The 21866-nt window shown below is 60.0% G+C and overlaps 3 protein-coding genes across 8 annotated transcripts; 1 reads left to right on the forward strand and 2 right to left on the reverse strand.

Annotated features, from left to right (window-relative positions):
- Positions 1 to 174: 174 nt before the first annotated feature.
- AIP (AHR interacting HSP90 co-chaperone) lies at positions 175 to 5335 on the forward strand (the record flags this gene model as incomplete). The annotated part of the gene is given in 6 exon segments (XM_024574156.3): positions 175 to 268; positions 2386 to 2565; positions 3716 to 3904; positions 4302 to 4478; positions 4576 to 4717; positions 5030 to 5335. Coding segments are annotated over 6 exon segments (988 nt in total), but the record flags the coding sequence as incomplete, so codon positions are not given.
- Positions 5336 to 5883: 548 nt separating this feature from the next.
- On the reverse strand, positions 5884 to 19068 carry PITPNM1 (phosphatidylinositol transfer protein membrane associated 1). 5 transcript variants are annotated; one of them, XM_045183309.3, is made up of 24 exons: positions 18863 to 19067; positions 17840 to 17956; positions 16224 to 16438; positions 16020 to 16141; positions 15591 to 15815; positions 13599 to 13925; positions 13418 to 13513; positions 13228 to 13335; positions 12478 to 12539; positions 12134 to 12384; positions 11631 to 11820; positions 11437 to 11544; positions 11034 to 11191; positions 10744 to 10952; positions 10153 to 10320; positions 9388 to 9549; positions 9007 to 9155; positions 8775 to 8885; positions 8458 to 8574; positions 8076 to 8224; positions 7831 to 7980; positions 7564 to 7747; positions 7136 to 7264; positions 5884 to 6412 (listed from the first exon to the last, which is right to left on the reverse strand). In XM_045183309.3, exons 2-24 carry the CDS (start codon positions 17915 to 17917, stop codon positions 6149 to 6151), a joined length of 3732 nt encoding a protein of 1243 aa, XP_045039244.2. In that variant the 5' UTR covers positions 17918 to 17956; positions 18863 to 19067; the 3' UTR covers positions 5884 to 6148. The 5 variants fall into 5 exon arrangements, 4 of the variants coding, with proteins under 4 accessions (XP_045039244.2, XP_024429926.2, XP_071076593.1 ...); XM_024574158.4 differs by having other exon boundaries at positions 10153 to 10323; XM_071220492.1 differs by having other exon boundaries at positions 17840 to 18014.
- Positions 19069 to 20271: 1203 nt separating this feature from the next.
- On the reverse strand, positions 20272 to 21866 carry CDK2AP2 (cyclin dependent kinase 2 associated protein 2; the record flags this gene model as incomplete). 2 transcript variants are annotated; one of them, XM_024574141.3, is given in 4 exon segments in its annotated part: positions 20272 to 20646; positions 21003 to 21135; positions 21222 to 21322; positions 21607 to 21866. In XM_024574141.3, coding segments are annotated over 4 exon segments (384 nt in total). In that variant the 3' UTR covers positions 20272 to 20578.

Here is a 21866-nt window from a genome sequence, read left to right on the forward strand (position 1 = left end):
CAGAGAACCAATCACCGTCCATTTCCACAATCACTCCCTTTTTGGCGTCTGCCCTCAGCCTAAATGGCGCTACCTCGGAAGTTGCCGAAGCGCCAGAAGTTGCCGAAGCAGGTCCGGAAGCTGCCGAGAGAGTCCGGAAGTTGCCGAAACAGAGCAGCGGGTAAGGAGGATGGCGGATGTCATCGCAAGCCTCCGGGAGGACGGGATCCAAAAGCGTGTGATACAGGAGGGTCGAGGAGAGCTCCCTGACTTTAACGATGGAACCAAGGTTAGTGTCTTAGCGCGGTGCCTTAACCCCTCTGCGGCACTGTGCGCTGGCGAGGCGGGAGGAGGCCTTAGGCGAGAGGTTGCGCATGCCTAGAGAGCAGCGGCCCATGACCCTACAGCACACATGCGGAGCTCGACGCTGATTGGTCTGAATTTAAGTAAGGGATGATTTTGGATGCGTCTGCCCCGCCCCCAACTTGGCCCTGTGACTGTATTGGCCCGGGAGGCCGTCATGAGGCATAAACAGGTTGGGGAGTGTTTGCCCTCAGTGCTTGCATAGACACGTCGCTGGAGAAGACCCTGAGCTGGAAACTTGGGATCTGAGAAGGGCCCCCATGGGCTGGGGGTTGGTGGCCTTGAAGAAGGAAGAAGGCCCTGGCAAGGGAGATTCTGGATGGAACAGACACCAGGAGAGAACGTTGTAAAGAGAGTAAAGTTTTGTGAACAATGGCACTGAAAAAACAGGGACAGGCGATATTAAATGACCAGTCACCAGCACTGATGTAGTGCTCACTATAGGAGCACCGTGCTAAATGGTTTCCAAGTTTATTCCCTTTCGTTTCCACACGCCGTTTCACCGATGTGGAAACCGAGTTCAGAGAAGCAGGGTGGCAGCTGGTGAAGGGTGTGATCTCCTCTAACAATGGCGGGTCGAGGGTTGGGTCTTCAGACCCCTTCCCTCCGCACTAACCCCACCCCCCTCCCCAGAGGACTTCATCCAGTCTCATCTCCTAACGTGCGCTATGCCTGGACGAGCCCACGTGTACATCTCTGCCTTTACCTGTCCCTTAAACCTGAAAACTAACTCTCTACTCACCATCTCCACCTAGGTGTCTGATTGGCAACTCGGACTTAACCTGCTCCACCCACACCTTCCCCATTTTGGTTAAGGGCACCTCCAGCCTCACTGCTCAGGCCAAAAACCTTGAAGTCTCCATGGTTCCTCCTGTTCTCTCCCGCCCCACAGCAAATCCTCAAAGTACACCCAGGGTCTGACTACCTACCACTTTTCTCATTACCACTCTGGTCCAGGCCGCCATGGTTTTCCCTGGGTTATTGCAGTAACCTCCTACCTTGCCTTCCTACTTCTGCCCTCACCCTTCTACAACCTGCTCTCCTTCCTCTTCCAAGTTGCTTCCATCTCAGAGTAAAAAACAAGGCCCTCACCTGTACAGGCTATAGGCCCCAGGGTGGGGGTCCACACCTGCCGACCCTGTGACCCCACAGTGCACCCCTCCCCTGCAGTCACTCACCTGCCACAGGGGCCCCAGTGCTTCTTGAACGCACCACACACTGTCCCTCTGCAAGGCTTTTGCGCTGCTGTTCTTCTGGCTTAGAAAGTTCACACCGCCTTGCACATGCCTGGCTTGCTTCTCCCACTACTACCTTTAGATCTCCGCTTAAGGCTGCATTCCCCGTCTCATGTAAACTCCTGCCCCACCTGCTGCTGTTTGTTTTCTGATGTGTAGCACTTGTCTCCACCTTACAGAGCACATTGTTGTTTGAGGCCCATCTCTCTCTCTCCCTCTCTCCCTGTCTCTCTCTCTCTCTCTCTCTTAAGATTTTACTTATTATTTTTAGAGAGAGGGAAGGGAGGAAGAAAGAGAGGGAGAGAAACATTAATCAGTTGCCCCTCGTGCACCCCCCAACTGGGGACAGCGTCTGCAACCCAGGCATGTGCCCTGACTGGGAATCGAGCTGGTGACCTTTAGGTTCACAGGCTCAATCCACTGAGCAGCACCAGGCAGGAGGCCGATCTCTTTCTTCCAGATGGTCCATGTGAGCTCCGGGGGGCAGGGATTTTGTGTTTTGTTCACTGCCACATCTAGCACAGAGCTCCGGTGCATAGTAGGTGCCCAGTGAGTACTTGTTGGAAGAGTGATTGGTGCTGGCTGCTGGTCTCCCCTCCTAGGCCGTCTATCCACTAGCCATGTGACTTGGGCCTCTTACTACTTCCCTCTTCTTGACTCAGTTTCCTCACTTGGGTGGTGGGGTAAGGGTCAGGTGCTAACCCCTGGGCAAGCTGTCCCTTCTGCTGTCTGAAGGCTGGAGCTGGCCTTGTCCTCAGGGGCTGGGTGAGGGTTTGTGTCCTTGCCTGATCTCACATGTGGCCTGCAGGCCACATTCCACTACCGGACTCTGCACAGCGATGGGGAGGGCGCTGTGCTGGATGACAGCCGTCTGCATGGCAAGCCCATGGAGCTCATCATTGGAAAGAAGTTCAAGCTGCCCGTGTGGGAGACCATCGTGAGCACCATGCGTGAGGGGGAGATCGCCCAGTTCCACTGCGACGTCAAGGTACCTGGTGTCCCGCACCTGCCTGCAGTGCCTATGGTGTCTGTGGTGTCTGTCCAGCCATTCCTGGTCCCCATCCCAGGGCCTCTACCCTGGTTAGGTCACCACCGACTCCCACCAGGGCATCCCGGCCTCTATTCTGCCTTCTCTTCTTCATTAGCCAGACTATAGCCTGGTTGTCAAATGCAAGTGACCCACTCAACTCCTTGCTTCGGGACTCTGTAGCTCCTGGTCACCACCAGGCTAGAGCGTAAGCTATAGCTGCTCACATGGCCCTGCAGGGTCTGGCCCCTCCCACTCACCTCCCTGTCTTTCCTTTCCATCCTCTTTTTGGCCAAGATCCTCCCTCATACCTCACAGTGAATTCCTGGGTCACCACCCCCACGAAGCCCTCCCTGCCTACTAGTGAGTGGTTGGGTTGAACCCCTCCTCTGGGTTCTCCAACCCATCTTGTCCGGCATGGCCAGGATCTGGTCCTCTGCCTGGGTCTCAGCTGCTTCAGGGCAGGGGTTGGGCTTGTCGACCTCCAGCTTCAAAATGCCCAGAGTGGGCCAGCCCAGAGCCAACACTCAGGAGTGTCTGCTGGCTGAATGCAGACAGCAGGGTCAGTGAGGTGAGCTGTGCAGACTGAGGTGCGGTAGTCTTGCTTCTCCATCCCAGCAGCTGTTTCTAGTGAAAGGGGAAAGGCTGGGTCCCCCAGACCTGAGGGTCTCCCCTGCTGTGGGTTGTGAAGCTGCTGAGCTCAGCAGTGAGCTAGGCCCTGAATGGGGTAGGGGCCGGGGCAGGAGAGAAGGCAAAGGCTCTGGGAACAGAATGTGGTGAGTCCCACCTGTGGGCTGCACTCCTGTAAGGACAGGGGAGATGGGTTGGCAGTGCGAGAGTGTGGTTGTGGGGGGGACATTGTGGGGGGAAGTGCTTGTCTTGGTTTGGTGGCCTGAGTGTGTAGAAGGAGGTGGGGGCCACCCTGGGAGAGTGGATGCTGGGAGGCTGGAGTCCTGAGGGGAAAGCCCTCCTGAGTTTCAGCGGAACGAGGCTGGACCAACTGTGGTTCCCCTCCAGCCTCAGCATTCTTTCTCAGGTGATGACTGGGCGGGGGCCTGGGGCTCTTGGACCACACTGACAGAGCCCCTGGTGCCCACTCACTCTCCTGCAGCACGTGGTCCTGTATCCGCTCGTGGCCAAGAGTTTACGTAACATCGCAGCTGGCAAGGACCCCCTGGAGGGCCAGCGGCACTGCTGCGGCATCGCCCAGATGCACGAGCACACTTCCCTGGGCCACGCGGACCTGGACGCCCTGCAGCAGAACCCCCAGCCTCTCATCTTTGACATTGAGATGCTCAAGGTGAGGAATCGCCAAGGCTCGGGTGCCCAGAAAAACTGCCACAGCCCAGCCTCAGAGCGGGAGCTGGCCTTGAGCCCCACCCAGGTCTTGTGGGTTCTATGGATAGAATGTTGGGGGGAGTTACGGCAGGGCAGGTACAAGAACACCGGTGTGGGACCCCTGGCTGTTCCCATGGGGTTCCCTCCTGGGGCCCCACCTGCCCCTTCAGGTCTCTGTGAGGGCAGGGGTCTTCCCTGTCTTGTTACTGTTCTGTTTCTAGAACCTGGCACAGTGCTGGGCACGTAGGAGGGGTACATACATGTTTGGTGAATGGTCAGCGAAGGAACAAGCAGTTGTAGTTTTGGCATCCATTGTTTGGAGCTTGGGGTTTCCCATAACTTGGCCCATGCCCTGGCAGGTGGAAAGCCCTGGAACTTACCAGCAGGACCCATGGGCAATGACGGATGAGGAGAAGGCAAAGGCGGTGCCCGTCATCCACCAGGAGGGCAACCGGCTGTACCGTGAGGGCCACGTGAAGGAGGCCGCCGCCAAGTACTACGACGCCATCGCCTGCCTCAAGAACCTGCAGATGAAGGTGCTACCCCCAGGCTGTGGCTGGTGGGTGGGGGCCTGAGGTGAAGCCTGGGTCCCAGGTCTCATCAGCTTTCCTGTCCCTGCTGCCATGTCCCCAGGAACAGCCTGGGTCCCCAGACTGGATCCAGCTGGATCAGCAGATCACTCCGCTGCTGCTCAACTACTGTCAGTGCAAGCTGGTGGCCCAGGAGTATTACGAAGTCCTGGACCACTGCTCCTCCATCCTCAACAAGTATGACGGTGAGCACCAGCAGGGGGCTGGGAGGGTGGGCGGGGTCAGGTGAGTGGCCTGCTCCTCCTTAGCACTGCAGGGCACTGGGGTGCAAGACTGAGCCTTGGACATCACCCCTATTCCGAGCTCCCACAGCTTGGCCAAATACTCCCCGCCAGGCAGGGCTGTGGGCCTCGCTGTGCTGGAGGTATGAGTGCTGTCGTAAGGTTGAGAGTGCTCTGCTCCAGGATGGGCCCATTAGTGCCAGCAGGCAGCCCGGGCAGCCAGCGGGTCCCCCCTCAGGCCCTTACATGCCTGCTGCCTGCTGCCACCCCCTGCAGACAACGTCAAGGCCTACTTCAAGCGGGGCAAGGCACATGCAGCTGTGTGGAATGCCCAGGAGGCCCAGGCTGACTTTGCCAAGGTGCTGGAGCTGGACCCCAGCCTGGCACACACCGTGAGCCGGGAGCTTCGGGCCCTGGAGACACGGATCCGGCAGAAGGACGAGGAGGACAAGGCTCGCTTCCGGGGCATCTTCTCCCACTGACAGGTCCAGCCCATCCTGCCCAGCTCTCTGCTGCTGCCACCAGCCCACTCGCCCCCACTACATCATGCTTCTCTGTACATAAAGGCCTTATTTATCTCTCTGTGGGCCTGTGGAGCTAATCCACTGGGGGAGCCAGCACCATCACCTCACATTTCCTGGTACTTGGGTGGTGGTTCCAGCCCCAGCTCCCCGTTCACCAGCTCTGAGACCTCTCTGGGCCTCAGTGTCCCTGGCAGAGAAATGAGGATGACCTCTGCAGCAAAAGGCTTCTGGCTGGCCAGGGATGCAGTGCCCAGGGGCCTTCAGTCTTAAGGGAGCAAGTGGCAAAGTTTTTGCTTCAGTGAGATGCTCTCCTTCCCCCCCCTCCCGCCCCCTCCAGCCTCTGATCCAGCAGTCCCCTGGTCTCGGCTTCTGGAGGCAGAGGTTTCGGGGAGAAGCCAAGTCTGGGCTGACTTCAGAAAAAGGCCTTGCTTGGGGAGTAGGGAGGACAGAGCCCTCCACGAGACCCAGGCCCCCCTCCTGGCCCTGCTTCTGATGTGCTGTATGGTCCTGGGCACATCCTGGCCCCCTCTGTCCATCAGTATCCTCATAGAACTAGAAACTGTAGGCTTGACTGCCCCGCGAGACAAAGGCAAGTGGGCAATCAGGTGGGAAGCTGGCGGTGTTTATTTCCATGGTTTATATACTGGAAAAGCCTCTGGGTCCTTGTTGCTCCCTGCCCCCTTCTTGCTGCCCCCGGGATGGGTCCCCACACATGAAAGGAAAGTAATGTTGAGGGGCAGGCAAAGATGCAGGGTGTGGAGCTGGGGGCCCAGGGCCAGGGCCAGGGGTCTGGGCTCCCAGCCTCTCACACATGGCCACTCAGGCCCCTGAATGTGTGAATAAATAACCCAGGTCCAGCCAAGTGTGGGCCTCACTCTCCGCAGTCCAACTTGAGGCTGATGCTTCGGGCCTTGCCCCGGGCCAGCATGGTGGGCGGTGTCCCTGGGCCCTCCCGATCCACCTGGCTGGGACCCCTGGAGCGAAGCAGCTGGCTCTGTTTGCGGAGGAAGTCCACAGGGGCAGCCCCACCATAGCTGCTCTTGGCCAGGGTGGCTCTTGAGGGTCCCGTGGGGGCATGAGAGTGGGAGCCAGCTTCCAGCTGGCCCAGGTGGGCCACATAGCCATCTGACAGGAACTGTGGACAGAGGTGGGCAGGGATGAAAGGATGGTGGTTTGAGGCCCATACACTGCTCCCCTACCTCGTCCTCTCCAGGCTCCCAGACAGTGCTACCTTAGCTTGACTCCTAGCTCTGCACCTCCCTAGGCCTCAGTTGCCTCACCTATAAACACAGTCGTGGGGAGGTGGAGGTTAATAATAGTAGCTAAGGGTTAGCAAGCACTTTTTGTGCCTGTGCGTGTTGATGTGCAGTAAGTCGAATGACCATGATAGCTGTCAAGGTCAATGCCATCTTTCCATTTTACATACAGGAAATGGGGCTTAGAAAGGGCAAGGCCCGTGCCCAGGGCCATGCCACAATGGAGCCAGCACTCCAGCCTGAGTGACCAATACTGGTCTGCTCAGCAGCTCCAAGCTGCTCGTGACCCCTGTTCTAGGAGGATCCCAGGTCCCCTGGGGCAGGCCATTCTTATAGCCAACACCCTCGGGCTCTTCTTTTTAGAGAGGAGAAAGAGGGAGAGAAACATCAATGTGTGGTTGCCTCTCGAGCACCCCCTACTGGGAACCTGGTCTGCAACTCAGGCCTGTGCCCTGACTGGGAATCGAACCGGTGATCCTTTGGTTTGCAGGCTGGCGTTCAATCCACTGAGCCACACTAGCCAGGGCTGGCTCTTCTTAACACAGGAAGACCTTATGACCTCAGACCCAGGCTCCCAGTCCTTACCCCCACTTGACCCTCACCTGGCACTGTGCTTGCAGCTTTCTTACGGCACGGCCCACGATGTAGGTCTGGCTGGGGGGCAGGCCCAGTGCTGCATATACGGCCACATCTTTGGGGGACCCATAACCAGCCACGATGTTCAGTTCTACCTGTGATGGGAGAGGCCAGTGAGCCACCCCTGGGACAGGGCATGAGGCTGGGGTGGCGTCTGGTGGGCTTCCCAGGTCAGAGAGCTTAGGGAGCCAAGTTAGTTGGGCAGAGGAGGGGCAGAGAGTCCTACATCACCAGGCATCGATGGGAGGCAGGACTGAGTAGATCTCCCTAGTGGGCCCTAAGGAGTAGGGGCCCCTTGAAGCTCGATAGGACAGGACCATAGGGACCTCCCTTATCACTTAAGGTCCTAGAGATGGGCTGAGGGCAGAGGTGGGACCCTTCCCAGCCGCCACACCTCCTGCACCAGGCTCTGCAGAAACATGGCTTTCTGGCGCAGCGGGTCATGGGTGAGGCCATCGCAGAAGGAGACGACCCCATGGGGGAAGTTGTGCTGTGACAGCCAGGCTACCACACGGTGCTTCTGCATATCAGGCCGGCCGGTCACGTACACAATCAGATAGCCTGCATCCTGCCAGTGCCTGCGGGATGGGGTGGCGGTCAGCTCCAGGTGCCAGTTGTGGGGACTGGTCTCCAGGGTGAGCCTGGCAGTGGCCGCTCCTACCTGACCACATCCACAGCGCCGGCGCGCACTTTGGGGTCGCTGCCCATGATGGAGACACTGGCAGTGAAGGAGCCATCTATACTGAAGACCACAGCCTCGGTGCCGCGGGCCACCACTGTCAGGCAGCACTCAGCATAGGTGTGGTCGCCCCTGCAGCCCACAGCGGTGTGAGTGGCCTGGGGGCGGGTGGTGGTGAGGCCCAGCAGAGTCCAACTCCCCACGGGACTGGCCCACCACATGCTCACCTAACCATCATGCGCACTGGGTAGACGCCGATGCCCAGCGCGCGCTCCGCGGGCAGCGGAAAGGTGAGGCGGCCCGAGCTGTTGGTGATCTCCGTGCCAAAGTGGATCCACTTGCCGGACAGCGGCTGTGTCATGATGTAGATGTCCACCTGGTGAGAAGAGGGAGTGAGAGTGCCCGAGGGGTGGAGAGCCCGGGCACCCCCTGACTTTGAATGGAGGGTAGAGGCAGGCCTGTCATCTGGGGTGGGTGGGGCTGAGCACTCAACCTGGCAGGCCCAGGGCTATCCAGGGGACAGGAAGCAGGACCCTGAACTCCCACTTGGGGGCGCAGTTGACCAATGGGGGGCGGGTCTACCCGGGGCCAAGGCCACTGGGTCCTAACCTTCTCTCCGGTGAGCGTGACCACGTCCAAGGGCCCATACATGAAGCGCCCATTCAGCACCTGGGGGCGGCCTTCGCACACCACCGTGTCGTTCGCCCGGTGGTTGGAAGTGACATTCTGGCAGGACGAGATGGCAAGAGCACACAGCCTGATAACCAGAAGTTTCAGGGAAGGGGGGGCGAGCGACCAGTTGTTCCCAGGGGCGGGGCAGAGGTACGATTAGGTGGGGCCCCCGACCACGGAAGACCGTGGGGGCGGGGACCTGGGGAGAGGGGCGGGGCCTAGCTTTTGAGGGCTCGAAGGGGCAGTGCACTTACTCGGATCTTGACTTGCGTGCGTTTGCGCTGCCACTTCTCCCTGGGGAAGGCCGGGCTGTAGATGGACGGCTCCTCGCACTCGGCCAGCTGTGGCTGCTCTTTCTCGATCACCTAGCAGGCCGGGTCTAGGTCACGTGAACAGGGCCCTAGGGCTGCCCCTCCCCCAGTCCACAGCTCCCTATCCTTGTCGGGTTCGCATAGTTCCCATCTCCTATCCTGTATCCCGGCCCACCTGGCGCAGGATGAAGGCTACCACGTCGGCCGACTCCCAGTAGCTGGCGTGGAAGAGGTGAGGCAGCGTGACGGTGGGGAAGGCAGTGAGCGCCTCGGGGCAGTAGAGCGAGTAGTCTATCCGCTTGGTCCCCCACCATCTCTCCAGGACTGCACAGCCACGGTGGGCAGTGAGTCAGGGTGGCCTTCCACCCCATGCCCACTGGCCTGGCCCCTGGGTGCCTTTCCCCGCCTCCTTTCCCCCAGCCTGCTTTTCTGAGTCTGGGCTGGGTGCTGGAGGAGGGGGGTTTCCAGACCAGATGCTGGGAGTAGTGGTGTGTCCGCTGGGCTCTGGAAACGGAACAAGGGCGCCCTCCCCTGGCTGGGTGTCTGGCTGACTTACTCTTAACCACCTCACTGGTGCTGGTGGGAGCAGTTGGCTGGGCCTGTGGCTCTGTGCCTAACTCACTGCCCTTCCAGAAGGCACCGCTGGTGGAGGTGGGTGTTGAGGGCACCATCTCCAGCTCCTCCAGAAAGAGGCCTGAGTGCGTCTGCAGGGTGTCAGCTGGAGAGGAGGGGCAACCTCAGCTGCAGGCTGGGCCCGCTGCCCTCCTGCCGGGCTTCCCCACACCTCCACCATCTTCCCTGCCAGCCCTCCCTTGTCAGGTCTTAGCTGAGGCAAAACTGCTCCACATCTGGTGGAAGTGACAAGTCGGGGCATTCTCTCCTCTTAGCTCGCCCCGCCAGCCATCCACATCCTTGCTGGGGTGCCTGTCACCACCACCCCACCACAGGCCCACACGTCTCGTCCACACGTCCACGCTGCACTGATACGGGAGCGTGGAGCGTATGGGTCACAGGGCACCGCTGCACAGACTCCACAGCCCCCCCCACCCCACTGGTGGCTGCTCTCATACGGCCATACCAGCGTCATTCTGCCTCCCCTAGTCCTCACCACTGACCCCTGGGCAGAGAATGTCAGAGGGTTTGGGGAATGCAGACCTCCCAGGGGGCTGGCGTAGGGCTCCCTGGTCCTGGCAATGGTGACGTGAGAGGCCACCAGAGATGCGGGAACTACCTCATGTCTCCTTGGGTAAGGGGGCCCTTCCCCACCCCTCCCTGCTGAGGTCCTCCTCCCTCCCCCATTTATCTTGGTTGGGGGGCATACCCAGCAGCAGGGATGAGCCGTCTCCCAGAGGGAACTTCTGGTAGCGGGGTACAGCCAGTGGGGCAATGGCCTGGAACTTGGGGGCCAGCAGGGGCTCGAGACGGCAGGCGCAGGGGTCGGCCGCGTGGAAGAGGTTGTAGACCTGCTCGCAGGCTGGGCGCATTTGGGCTACTGGTACCCAGAAGATAAAGTAGGGAGGCGGGGTGTGGGAGGCTGCACCCTGACATGCTGTGTGACCCCGAGCCAGCGCTTCCCAAACTTCACTCCCTGGGAGGTCACCAGGGTCCTACTGAGGGACACAGGTCTCGGCTAAGAAGAGAGCAGAGCCTGCGATCTGCCGGTTGTTCAGTATGAAGCTTTCCGTGCTCATCGGACCCCTCCCACACAGCATCTGTGAGTACCAGTTCCTCCTGGTGCCCTTCGGGAAACCCGGCATTGGCCTGTCCCTTCATTCGGTGCCACGGGTTCCCCTTCTCTAGCCAGGCCATTTAATTTGTACAGGGGGGTCGCAATAACGCTGGCATCCCAGGTGAGATGAATCTGGAGAAGCTGGTGCAGGGGCACGGCTCCCACCCCATCCTGAGGGCTCACCCTCCAAGGCAGGCATCACGGTTTTGCGCAGAGCCAGCACCAGGCCCAGGGGGGAGCCGAAAAGAAAGAAGCCGGAGACCTTGAAGTCCAGGCGGGCGGCGCTGATGGGGCCATCAGGAGCCTCAGAGGTGGCAGTGGGTGGGCAGGAGGCTGTGCTTGCCCGCCTGGGCTCCCCGGAAGAGGGGGCAGTTGTGGCGGCCACCTGCAGGCTGTGGGGGAGGGCGGCTCGGTGCTGCTGCCTCACAGCCCAGTACAAGCCCAGGGCGGGGATGATGGGGCAGGAATATCACCTGTTCTGAGAGCCCTCAGGTTCAGGGTTGGCCATGTCACTGGGGGTGTGCTGGGTGGACAGGGCTGAGGGCTCTGGGCTGGCCCGGCCCAGCCCCTCCACCCCATCTGCCAGGGGGTCCCTCACTGGACCGATCTCCGGGGAGAGCAGCTCATTGTTCTAGAAGGAAGAGGGAACAGAAAATCCTTAGGACTGGAGATGACGTAATTTCTACTTACTCGGAAGTGAGGAGAGAGGCTTGGATGTCAGGCAGGGAGTCAAAGAAAGTGGGTGGGCAGTGCCCCAGAGGGGACAGAATGGGGGGCAGCAGGGGGCCTGTTTGCAGAGAGGTCACATTCCAGGGGCAGAGCCTTAGAGAAGGAGAGAGGCTTCACCCCGAGGAGGCAGCATCCAGCTGCACTCACCATGCTCCCTCGGCGGCTGCTGCCCCGGCTCCCGGTGCCTGTGCCAGCACTGTGACAGAGCGCATCAAAGCCCAGGATCCCCCCGACGCCGTCTCCAATCAGCACCACCTTGGGGAGAGGGCAGCGCCTCAGGGGGGCTGGCAAGTGGTTGGAGGGCCCCACAATAAGCTCCTGGGAGTGCCCTAGCACCTGACCTGCCCGCAGAAGCCAGCACCCTCAGATGAGCGCAGGAAGGCGGCATAGGCCTGGTTGGTTCGGGCAATGACCGCAGCCACGGCGCTCTGGTATCGGGAGGACGAGGTAGCCAACAGTGGCAGGGCAGCCAGGGGAACGTGGTCCTGGGAACGGGACAAGCTGTCGCCGTCGTGGCTGCAGGGACTCAGGCTGGAGGAAGAGGGGTTGTGGGTGGGTGAGGGGGCTGCAGCCCCTTCATGGCCCCTCCAAGTCCCCTTGGCCTGCTGGCAAGTCCTAGTGCCCTGGGGCCTTTGCGGGCGGCATCAGCACCCTAGAGGCCTTTGTGATGAAGCCATTGACTGGAAAGTGAGGTCCTGCTGTGTGGCTGGCTGGCCAAGGTGTCTGGCTTCCTAGCCTCCTCCCACTTCCCCCTTGGGGTCTTCCTGGTCCCCAGAGCCCCCAGGTGGGTGTCTGCACCCTGGGGGCCCTATATACCCCCCACCCTTCCACCCCAGACCAGTACTTGGAGACAAGGGCATAAGCAGCTGCACAGACGGGTGGGCAGGGCACCAGGCGCAGTGCCACGTGGCCCAGGGCCTCGGGGAAGTGGATTCGGGTGACGGCTTCAAAGGCCAGGCTCAGCGTCTGCACGTCTGCCTGCTTGGAGTTGGCATCTCCGGGGCCGGAGTCCAGGATGTTGCCACTATGCAGGATGAGGAAGAGGGCGTGGACCGCGCATGCCTCGGCCCCCAGCTCCCCAGCTCCTTCTGGGCCCTATGGGGCACAGTGGAGTACCGGGGGAGTCAGAGCAGTGGCCTGGCACGTGGGTGAGCAGGACTGTGACATAGGGTGGCTGGTCATACTTACCTCCGAGTCCCTGGGTGCTTGGGCCCCATCCCTCATATCTTTGGCAGCCTCCGCTCCGGGATCTGTAGAGCACAGAGTGAAGGGGACTGTGGGGTTTGTGGGGGTCCCTTCATCTGACACTCCAGATACTCCCACTCTTCTGCCTGCCTGGGTGGCACCCCCAAGCCCCACCTGCCTCTGACCCCTCTGACCGTCTCTCACTGCTCCCCTCTCCCAGTTCAGCTCACATCTCTGGGCCGGTCCTTTGCTGCCAGGGATGCCTCTCCCCACAATGCCTGTTGGCCTGGAAAGTCCCTTCTAGTTCTGCCCTGCCAGTAATGGCAGCCGCTGTCCACGTGTGCCCATTTAGACTGAGATGAACGAAAGTATAATACAATTCAGACTTCAGTTCCCCAGTCACAGTAACCACATTTCAAGTGCTGAACAGCCACACGTGCCTGGTGGCTAGAACATTTCCACCACCACCAGAATTCCTGTCGGACAGAGCTGGTCCAATCCTTCAAAGTCCAGCCTCGACATCAGGTCCCACGGGAAGTCTTCCTGGACTCCCAGTGAGTTCCTCCTTTCTTTGTGTGATGTCTGCACCTTGAATATGCTCCAGCCATCCCTCCACCCACCCACTCTCCACTCGCTCTTCACCTGTGTATTTAAGGAGCATCCTCTCTGGATCGACACTCCCCTTTTCACTTAGGGCTGACTTGCTGTCCGAGTCTCCACTGCCTACGGGGTGCTGGCACCCTGATTCTTTACCTGGTGCCCCCTCAGCCTCCATGGGGGAGGCGAAGGCGTCGATAAAGTCATTGGAGTTCCACTTGGTCATCTCCTTGGGGAAGACCTCGTCACTGTCCCAGAAGCCTTCTGGAGGGACAAGGGGCTGTGTCAGGAGGTAGGAGGAGTTTCTCAGGGACGCACCCACTCAGCCAGGGCCCGGAGCGCTGACCGTGGGCGTCAAAGAACTCTTCTTCAGAGCTGTTCTCGGAGTCTCGGGCAATGTTCTGCATGCGCCACTCGGACAAACTCTGAGGAGACACGCCCCCTGCAGGGCCCCATCAGCGTCAGCCTGGGAACCCAGACAGATAGACAGATGGCTGCTCCCTCCCGTCCCTGGGCCTCAGCCTCACCTCCGTGCTGGGACGAGTAGGAGGAACGGGAAGATGAGGACCACTGTTTGCCGAAGCTGGCATCAGGTGAGGCGTCAGAGCCAAGGGGGGCCTCAGGCCCATCGGGGGTGCCAGCATGGCTGGCCCCAGCCCGGGCCTCAGCGCATGGCTTCCCAGGGGGCTGGGCCTCGGGCCCCTCGCTGTCCGTGCTGCACTTGGCCATGCGCTGGGCCAGCATGCGGGCGGTCTCCTCCTCCAGTGCCCGGATGTCAGCCATGCTCAGATCCGTCCACTCGTCCTGCCAGCACCAGGCCTGGCGGTGGGCTCGCAGCATCACCCGGCGAAGGCCTGCAGGCGCCCAGGCATCAAGGACAAGGCCCTCCCCACCCACAACGCCCACATGCCTAGCCCTCCAGGTCGGGCAATGGTTCCCCCAGGCACACCACCCACCCAGAGCCACAAAGCAGGGCAGGGCAAGTGCTGTCTGGGGATGGGAGTGGAACCTGGGCCATCTGTCTTCCTGCCCCACTGCCCTCCCTGCCTGATGCCTCTTCTAGCCCTCTGGACACCCCAGCTCAGCGCTGCAGGTGCCCCACCCCACAGGAAGCTGGAGCCGGTGCTCATTCCCGCTCCTCCATCAGGCTTCCCGCTGACTTCTTTAGAGGAGGTAACAATTAAGGCGTTAACAGTTAATGAAATTGGTGGTGGTTAATGAAGGTGTTAATAGTTAATGGAAGTGTTGGCACAGAATGAAGGGTGGAGCGAAAGATGATACCCATTATGGGATATTTTTATCTTAAGAGGGGAAAAAAGTTCGAAATCTCAGTATCTAGGAAATACAGTGATAACGGTTGAATTATAATGATAACCTTCTGGAAGGAAATATATCAGAATCTTACAGTTATTATGTGGGTAACTTTTATTTTCTTATTTGTGCCTTTCGTATTTTTCTAAATATTAAGACAAGGAACCTGTATTACTCTCTGAGCTAAATTTGCTCACCTGTAAAATGGGAATAATAACAGTCTTTACCTTGAGGGGTGTTGGGTGTGTTAAAGGCAATCTTGCATGAAAAGTGATTAATTAGCAAAGGATTTGGGGGAAGAGAGGCAGGGGAGGGGAGGTAGATGAGGGTACGGGGTGGGGGCAATAAATGGTGATGGACGGAAGCTCGACTTGGGGTGGTGAACACACAGCACACCCGACACATGGTGTTACAGAACCTCGCACCTGCAACCCGTCTCATTTTATCAACCAGTGTCACCTCAATGAAGTCAATTAAAAAAACCCATCTGTATGCTGTGACTGACATTAGCTTCTAACATCCGGCCCAAACTCCCCTCGTTTATAGAAGGAAAAACTAAGGTGCGGAGATGGGAAGTGGCTCGCTGGGGTTCCGTGAGCGTGTAGGAAAGTGGAACCCAGGCCCACGTCTAGGGATTCTTCTGGTCGCAGCTGGCCCACCCTCAGGCCTGGGAGGTGGGGCAGGGCTGAACCCCAGCAGCTGTGGGGCTGGGTTTAGGGTGGCCTGAACCAGGCTCCTGTGTACCATGTCTGGAGGATGGGTGGGTCTCTGGGAGCCGGGGGGGGGGGGGGGGGGGGGTGGGGGGGGGTGGGAGGGGCCCTGAGAGCACGCCACCACCATCACAGCCTCGCCTGCACTTCTGAGCTTGTTGCCGGTTAGGACTGGTGGCCACCCCCCCCCACCCCGCTCCCCGAAGGTTGCTAAGTCTAGTTGGATGCACAGAACAGCTGAGAATTTAGACCTCAAGATCATGCCACCAGCTTTTTACCCTCCTGACTCTTACCTGTACCTCAAGGCTGGTCTCCCCTGACCCCCACCCTCCTGCCCGGCGCAGGCTGTGCTCCTCCCCTCTGCCTTGGTGCGCAGCTCATCAAATAGAAACGACAGCTTTATGCTTCTGTGGACCCTGCAGCCTGAGGGCATCCTGGCTCAAACACGGGGGCTGGCGCATGCCAGGTGAACAGGACCCCCCACAGCCGGGCGCTCACCGACGTCGTGGATGAACTGCTCAATCTTGGCCTGCATCCCCCAGTATCGAAACTCGACCTTGCACAGCTTATAGGCACACATGAGGGGCCCCGTCTGGGCCGCCTTGCGTGCCCAGTCATCAGCCAGCGGTCCTCGGCCGGTCTTAACGGAGCGGTACAGCCGGGGGTCCTCTTCTGCTTTGTACTCGCCTGGGGCCACTGCATCCCGCACGATGTCGATGGTGTCTGAGGGGGTTCCAGTGGCACTGAGCACTGCCAGACCCCTCCAGCCCCCGCCACCCCTTCCCTTCCTCAGGATAGGGAGGGCAGCTGTTCGAAGACTGGAAGCCTGGGCCCAGAGAGAGCCTGGGGCTTGTCAGAGGCTGCCTATCAAGGAGTCAGGTGGCCCGAGAGGGTCTTCAGGGTCCCCCCACTGGCTCCAGGCCTCACCCAGGATGCGCTGTCTCCTCTCAGCCCCGCTCAGGTTAAAGACATTCGGCTGCTCTCCCCCATCAGGCAGGTAATAGGTCTCTATTTCAATGGAGAATTTCTCCACAAAGGGGCAGGTGTACCTGGTCAGAGGGCAGGAGCAAGGGTCACTACTGTGCCCACCAGGGCTGTTCCTGTGGCCCTGAGCCCGCCCCGCCCACTCACCGGGTTCGAGTGTAGGGGTAGGCATTCCAGGATTCCTCCTCCACCTGCAGGGCGGCCTTGGGCAGCAGTGCCCGGAACCAGCCTGGGATGTGGGAGCCCACGTGGTACACCTTGTGTGTGTACTGCCCACTGCCACCGGGCCCGTCCGTGTACGGCCGGTTGGCCAAGATCTCCACACCGCTGCCCTCGCCACTTGACTCCTCCCGGCTCTTTTTCTGTAGTCCAGGGCAGAGCAGAACGCAGAGCTCAGCCCCAGCGCCTGGGGCCCCCAGCTTTGCCTGGCCCCTGGCACAGGTCTGGGGCCCTCATCTAGCCTTTCCAACCCCCTGAAACCCTGCTCTGGCTACCCCACCCTGGCTGCTCCTAGGATCAGGATCATTCAGTCATTCAACCATCGACTGAGTGCTTTAGCCAGGCATGTTTAGGAGTATGTTAATTAGAATATGCTGATGAACAGAACAACGACCCCTGACCTTGTGGAATTTACATACTAATGGAGGAAGACAGACACAGAAACAAGTAAGTTACATGGTATGTTAGAAGGGGTAAGTGCTACAGGAAAAAGAAGGCATAGAATAGGGTTAAGGGGATTGAGCTAGAGTTTGCAGCTTCCACAGACGGTCAGAGAAGGACTCAAGGAGATAACATGACTGATTTGAACCTGACTTCCAGGAGGGAAGAGAGGGTGCTGAGTGGATGTGGGGCTGGGGGAAGTATTCAAGGCAGGGGGAGCCAGAGCATGGGCTCCAGGGACAGCAAGGAGGCCGGGGTGGGTGGGCTGAAGAACTAAGGAAAGTGGAAAAGGCCCCCACCTCTCTGAGGACCTGACCCTAGTCCCCTCACTCCATGGGACCCCACAACCAGCTCCTGCCACACCCGTCAAAGTTTGAAACACTCAGATCCCACCCTCTTATAGCTCTGGAGCCCAAACTTGGCCCACTCGGCCTCCAGGCCAGATCCTGGTCCTGTTGCCTCTGAAAACGCCGACCCTAAAGCTCTGGGGAACACATCTGGAGCAGGCCTCCCTGAGAGCCTGCCCTGGCCTACTTTTCTGACAGCCCAAGCCCAGACCCCGACCCCCTTTCTCTTAGCCGAGACCCCCTCCCTTTACCCTCTGGGGTCCCTGGTACTCCTCTATTTCAGTCTTGGTGCCTGGTCCTCACCCCATCTCCCTGACCTGGGCTCTCTGGGGACTCCCTCCCACCCTTCTTTATCACCTGGGACCCCTCCTTATTCCCTCCCTCTCACTCTTGCCTCCTCAGGAGCTCCTTCCCCTCCTGAGCAGATTACAGATTCCAAGGAGGATTAAAGGAGATCATACTTGGGCTGGGCACCTGGGGAGGGGGAGAGGAGATACCTTCAGGCCCTTCCGCCTTTATTTCCTACAGCCCTTATATCCTCCCCCTGCATCAGAACCGGGGGTGGGTGGGGGGGGAGTAGGGGGAGAGACACCTCTCTCTCCTCCTCTGGCCTCTCCTTTCTTGTCCTGGAGCAGGGCTGGTTGGAGTTGAGCCCCAGCCCCTTGTCCCAGGTGCGGCCTGCATGCTCTTGCACGCAGTATGATGGAAGTATTATGAAGTATGGCCCCCTTGGTCTCCCGCTTCCATCGCCCTCACCTGGATCATGTAGAGCTGGGCCACCTGGTACTCGTCCAAGCTCATGGGCAGCAGAATGTGGTACTCCTTGATGAGCATCCTGAAAGCGCTCTGCCGGCTGCGCGGCCTCTGCTCCGCCTGGCGCAGGGCACCGCTCGGCAGTCAGTGCGGGGGTGGCGGCGCGCAGTCCCGAGCCCTGCGCGCAGGCCAAGGGGCTCGGGCCAAAGGACCCCATGCTTCCGCCCGCCACGGGGGAGGCAGAAGCCAGACCAGCGCTGCAGCCAGCGCTGCCGGGGGCCCGGGAGCCGCAGCGAGGCTGATCAGTGACCTCTTTTCTGCGCAGCCCCCGCCCCCCGCCCGCCCGTCGCCGTGACAACCGTGCGCTGACGCGGGCCCCCCAGAGCGGCGGCTTGGGGTTAGCCAGCCTTGCTTCCCCTGCTGCGTTTTAAGCCCCCCTAAAACAGCATTCCTGAGAGACCCGCCCCCTGGAGCCCCCATGCCCCTCCTTCCGGGCCTGCCTCCCAAAACTGGCTCCTCTGGGCTGTCCCCTACATCCCTCTTCTGGAGTCGGTGGGGTCCTGTGTCCCTCACTCCCTTTGTCCACTTAAAACTCTATCTCTCAGGGTGTCTCTCCACCGAGCAACCCCGTGCGGACCCCTCTTAGCATCTGTAAGTGTTCCCCACACCCGGACCTGCCTTCCAGGACCAGATAGCTAACCCCCGTGGTCCACCAGACCTGCCTTCCCCACGCTGACCGGCAGCCCAGTCCTCGACTTTCCTTCCCCAGCACCCTTCCTGGACCCCATCTTCCTTCCCAGGGTTTGACCCCTCTTTGGGCTGAGGCCAGAGTGCTCCACTCCGTATCCCACAAGTCCAGTCCTGAGAGACCCGCCCCGCCAACCTGCGCCACGGTTCCGTTGCAGACACCCATCCTACCCCACCACCTCGTACCCAGTGAGGAGGCGAGGGGCCCCATTGTCCCCACTTCCCTCTGCTCCCCAGCATCCCTGTCCCTCGCCGTGTTCTTGGCCCGTCCCAGCTCACCTCTAGTTGAGGGCGGGCGCCCCTCACCGGGCACGGACGGGGGCGTACGGGCAATGGGTCTGAGCCCTGAGTGCCCCCGGCCCTGGTCTCGGGTTCCAGCAGTGGCCGGACCCTCCGGAGTTGTAGCGCCAGACCATGGCCCCGACCTTTCTCCCTGGTGCCCCAGCCGTTCCTCCCCGCCGCCCTCCGCGTCACTGCGGCCGCCCCGCCCCCTTCCTGGGCACGGCGGGCCCTCCCCACCCCTGCGGGGTCCTGGCAACCCCGCCCGCGGCGGAGGAGGGCGGCCCCTGCCTTCTTTCCTCTAGGCTGTGGAGGGTTGGGGCGGGGGTGGGGAAGAGGTAGTTCTCCAAATGCTGGTGATTTTTACTCCTCCCTCTGTGCTCTTTGGAATCCCCAAAGCACTCTTGGTTTCTATTTCTACCCTAGCCCAGTCCTCCCATGTGCTGGGGAAATACGGCAGAGACCCCTTCCCATTCTCCCCAGCCCCTCCAACCTGACACCCAGGGTAGGGGAAATGCATCTCCCACCGAAGTCTGGCCAGAAGCTGGTCTCTGACTTGCCTCTACCTCGGAGGTAGGGTCCCAGCACGCTAGACTTCTAGGGTCATTCAGCTACACACCCAAGCCGAGGCCTGCATTCACTCCCAGGACTAGCCCCTCCGTGTGGCTCCACCTCTACTTTCCGGGTCCACAGGTCTTGCCAACCAGCCACTAGACCCCGGGCAAAGGCTGAGACACCAGCGGGCTGGCCCTTGGGACCACACCCAATCCACTAAAGGCGCTGGGGCCGTGGATAGCAGCACCCATGCTGGAATCCAGTCCTCTCTCCTTGGCTCTGCTTCAAAGGTGCTGGGGGAGGGAAGCAGCAGTGCCTCCTCTTCTCCCCATGGAGTCTGAGATGGGGTATATTCAGAGCCTCTGAGGGCTGATTCATTCAGGCTGTTAGGGCATTAAGACATGAGGGCGTGGCTTAAGTGAACTGGCATTTCCACCTTGCCAGGCATCTAGGCCCAGGCTGGTGACATTGCCCTCCAGCTGTGAAGGAGGCCAAGGCCCTGCACTGCCCCCTGGTGGCCCCACGTGTATGAGGGCGGTGCTGAGAGGGGCAGGGTCCCTCCCAAGGTCAATGGACTAGGTTGGGACAAGGGGCCGTCAGACTCAGTGGCCTCTCTGCCAGCCACTGAGCCACTCTGGAGTCTTCTCTTTCCCTCTCTCTTCCCAGCCCACCCAGGCTTAGCAGAAGTACCAGACTCAGAAAGGCTAAAAGCTGCGAGAACAACTCCAAATTATCTTTTATTTATACAAAAAGGGCATGTTTAGCAAAAGACACACTGAGAAAAGAGAGGCTATCACCCAGAAGACAAGGCAGGGAGGTGACAGGCCTTCTGAGGCCCTGCTCGGGGAGAAGGGGTTTGAGACAAAGTGGTGAGAAGTCCTGGGCAAGTGCTGAGTGGTGGGGACACAGAAAGAAGACAGCTCCAGTTGGATCAACACTGATGGCAGGTCATGGGTGGGACTCACAGTGACCTCGCTGCTAACTATTCCAGGGGTCCCAAGTTAGTGCCGCCGACTGGAGTGAGAGCCACCCCCTGGTTCCTGGAGGGCACCCAGCAAGGGACACAGGACAGGAAGCGCAACTCGGGGTGAAGGCCAAGGAGAAGCAGATGCCCTGCAGTGGCCAGGAAAGGTCCAGACTCGGAGGTGGAGGTGCTTCCTGTTACGTGCGGGCGTTCCGCTCTGTCTCTGCCAGGCACTCTCTGACTAGGGCCCGGGCATGGATGATGCCTGGGGTTGGGGTGGGGGTGAGGATGGGGAAGTAACATACAGGGTCTCAGCGACCCTCCAGTCCCACCCTCACCCTCCAGAAAAGACCCCTCCCTTCCCACCCCCTTGCTTTTCAGTACAAGGGACCATACTCTTATGAAGGGCTAGATGACATTAGAGATTTGGCTAATCCCCAAATTTGCCCTGTTGAAATACATATTCCCCAGTCCTTCCCTAGAAACTGAATAAATTTCAATTCAATTCAATACACACATGGATACTGATCCTGACCCTTAGTCTAAGCTTGGTTCAGGGGACCTCCTGAAGTTCTTCCTTCCTGGATCAGGGTTAAGTGGGGTGGGCCTGGCCTCACTCACCTCTCTTCAGGCGCTCCATGGCGCTCTTGCTGCCAGCATAGGTGGGCCGAATCTCTTTGCCCATCTCCTCTATGACCGACAGCAAGTCCGTGTAGGTGCTCTGGGAGCCCTGGGCGCCGGGTGGCTTCATTGCCTATGTCAAAAAGAGAACAGAGCAGTGAGCTCAGGCCCTGGGGGCCTCCAGTCCCCAACCGTGGGCAATCTCTCGGCCCCACTCACCTGCACGTAGCCCATGGAGGGCGGTCCAAAGTCGTTAAACAGTGGTCTGAAAGGGGCAGCGGCTCCCGGCACCGAGCCTGATGGTGATGGGACACTTCCGGCTGCAACATGCGCGAGTTAAGAGGTCAGCCCAGGACAGGGACATCTCTTCCCAGCGGTCCAAGCCCCTGACCGGACTCGTCCGATTCCTTCCAAAGGGATGCTTCATTTCAGGCCATTCAACTTCAGGGACAAACCCCTCCCCCTGCACCCCACAGCCCTTACGTGACCACGCCCACTTCACAGGCCAGCAAACTGAGGCTCATGGAGTGTAGGCGGCAGGCCGTCTTCTTTTTCAGACCTCGACCGCCCGGGGAGGCAAGCAGGGATGGAGTTGCATCCTCACCTGTAGGGACTGGGGTGCCGGGTCCAGGGGTGCTGGAGCCCGGGGTGCTGCTGGGGGCGGGGGCGATGGGTTTGTAGGACATCCCCAACTCTTGGGTGCGGCGGACGTCGGCCGGCCGCTCCTCCGGGGTTGGCTGCCTAGCCACTCAGCTGCGCTCTGATTGGTAGGCGGGCTGCACGCCCCTGGTAAATAGAGCTTGGGCCGGAAGGGCGGACGGGTATAAACGCTCTCTCACTCCCGATTGGTGCGCACAGATGTCA

This window comes from Desmodus rotundus, unplaced genomic scaffold, assembly GCF_022682495.2.
Source record: "Desmodus rotundus isolate HL8 unplaced genomic scaffold, HLdesRot8A.1 manual_scaffold_508, whole genome shotgun sequence".
NCBI classification, from domain to species: domain Eukaryota; kingdom Metazoa; phylum Chordata; class Mammalia; order Chiroptera; family Phyllostomidae; genus Desmodus; species Desmodus rotundus.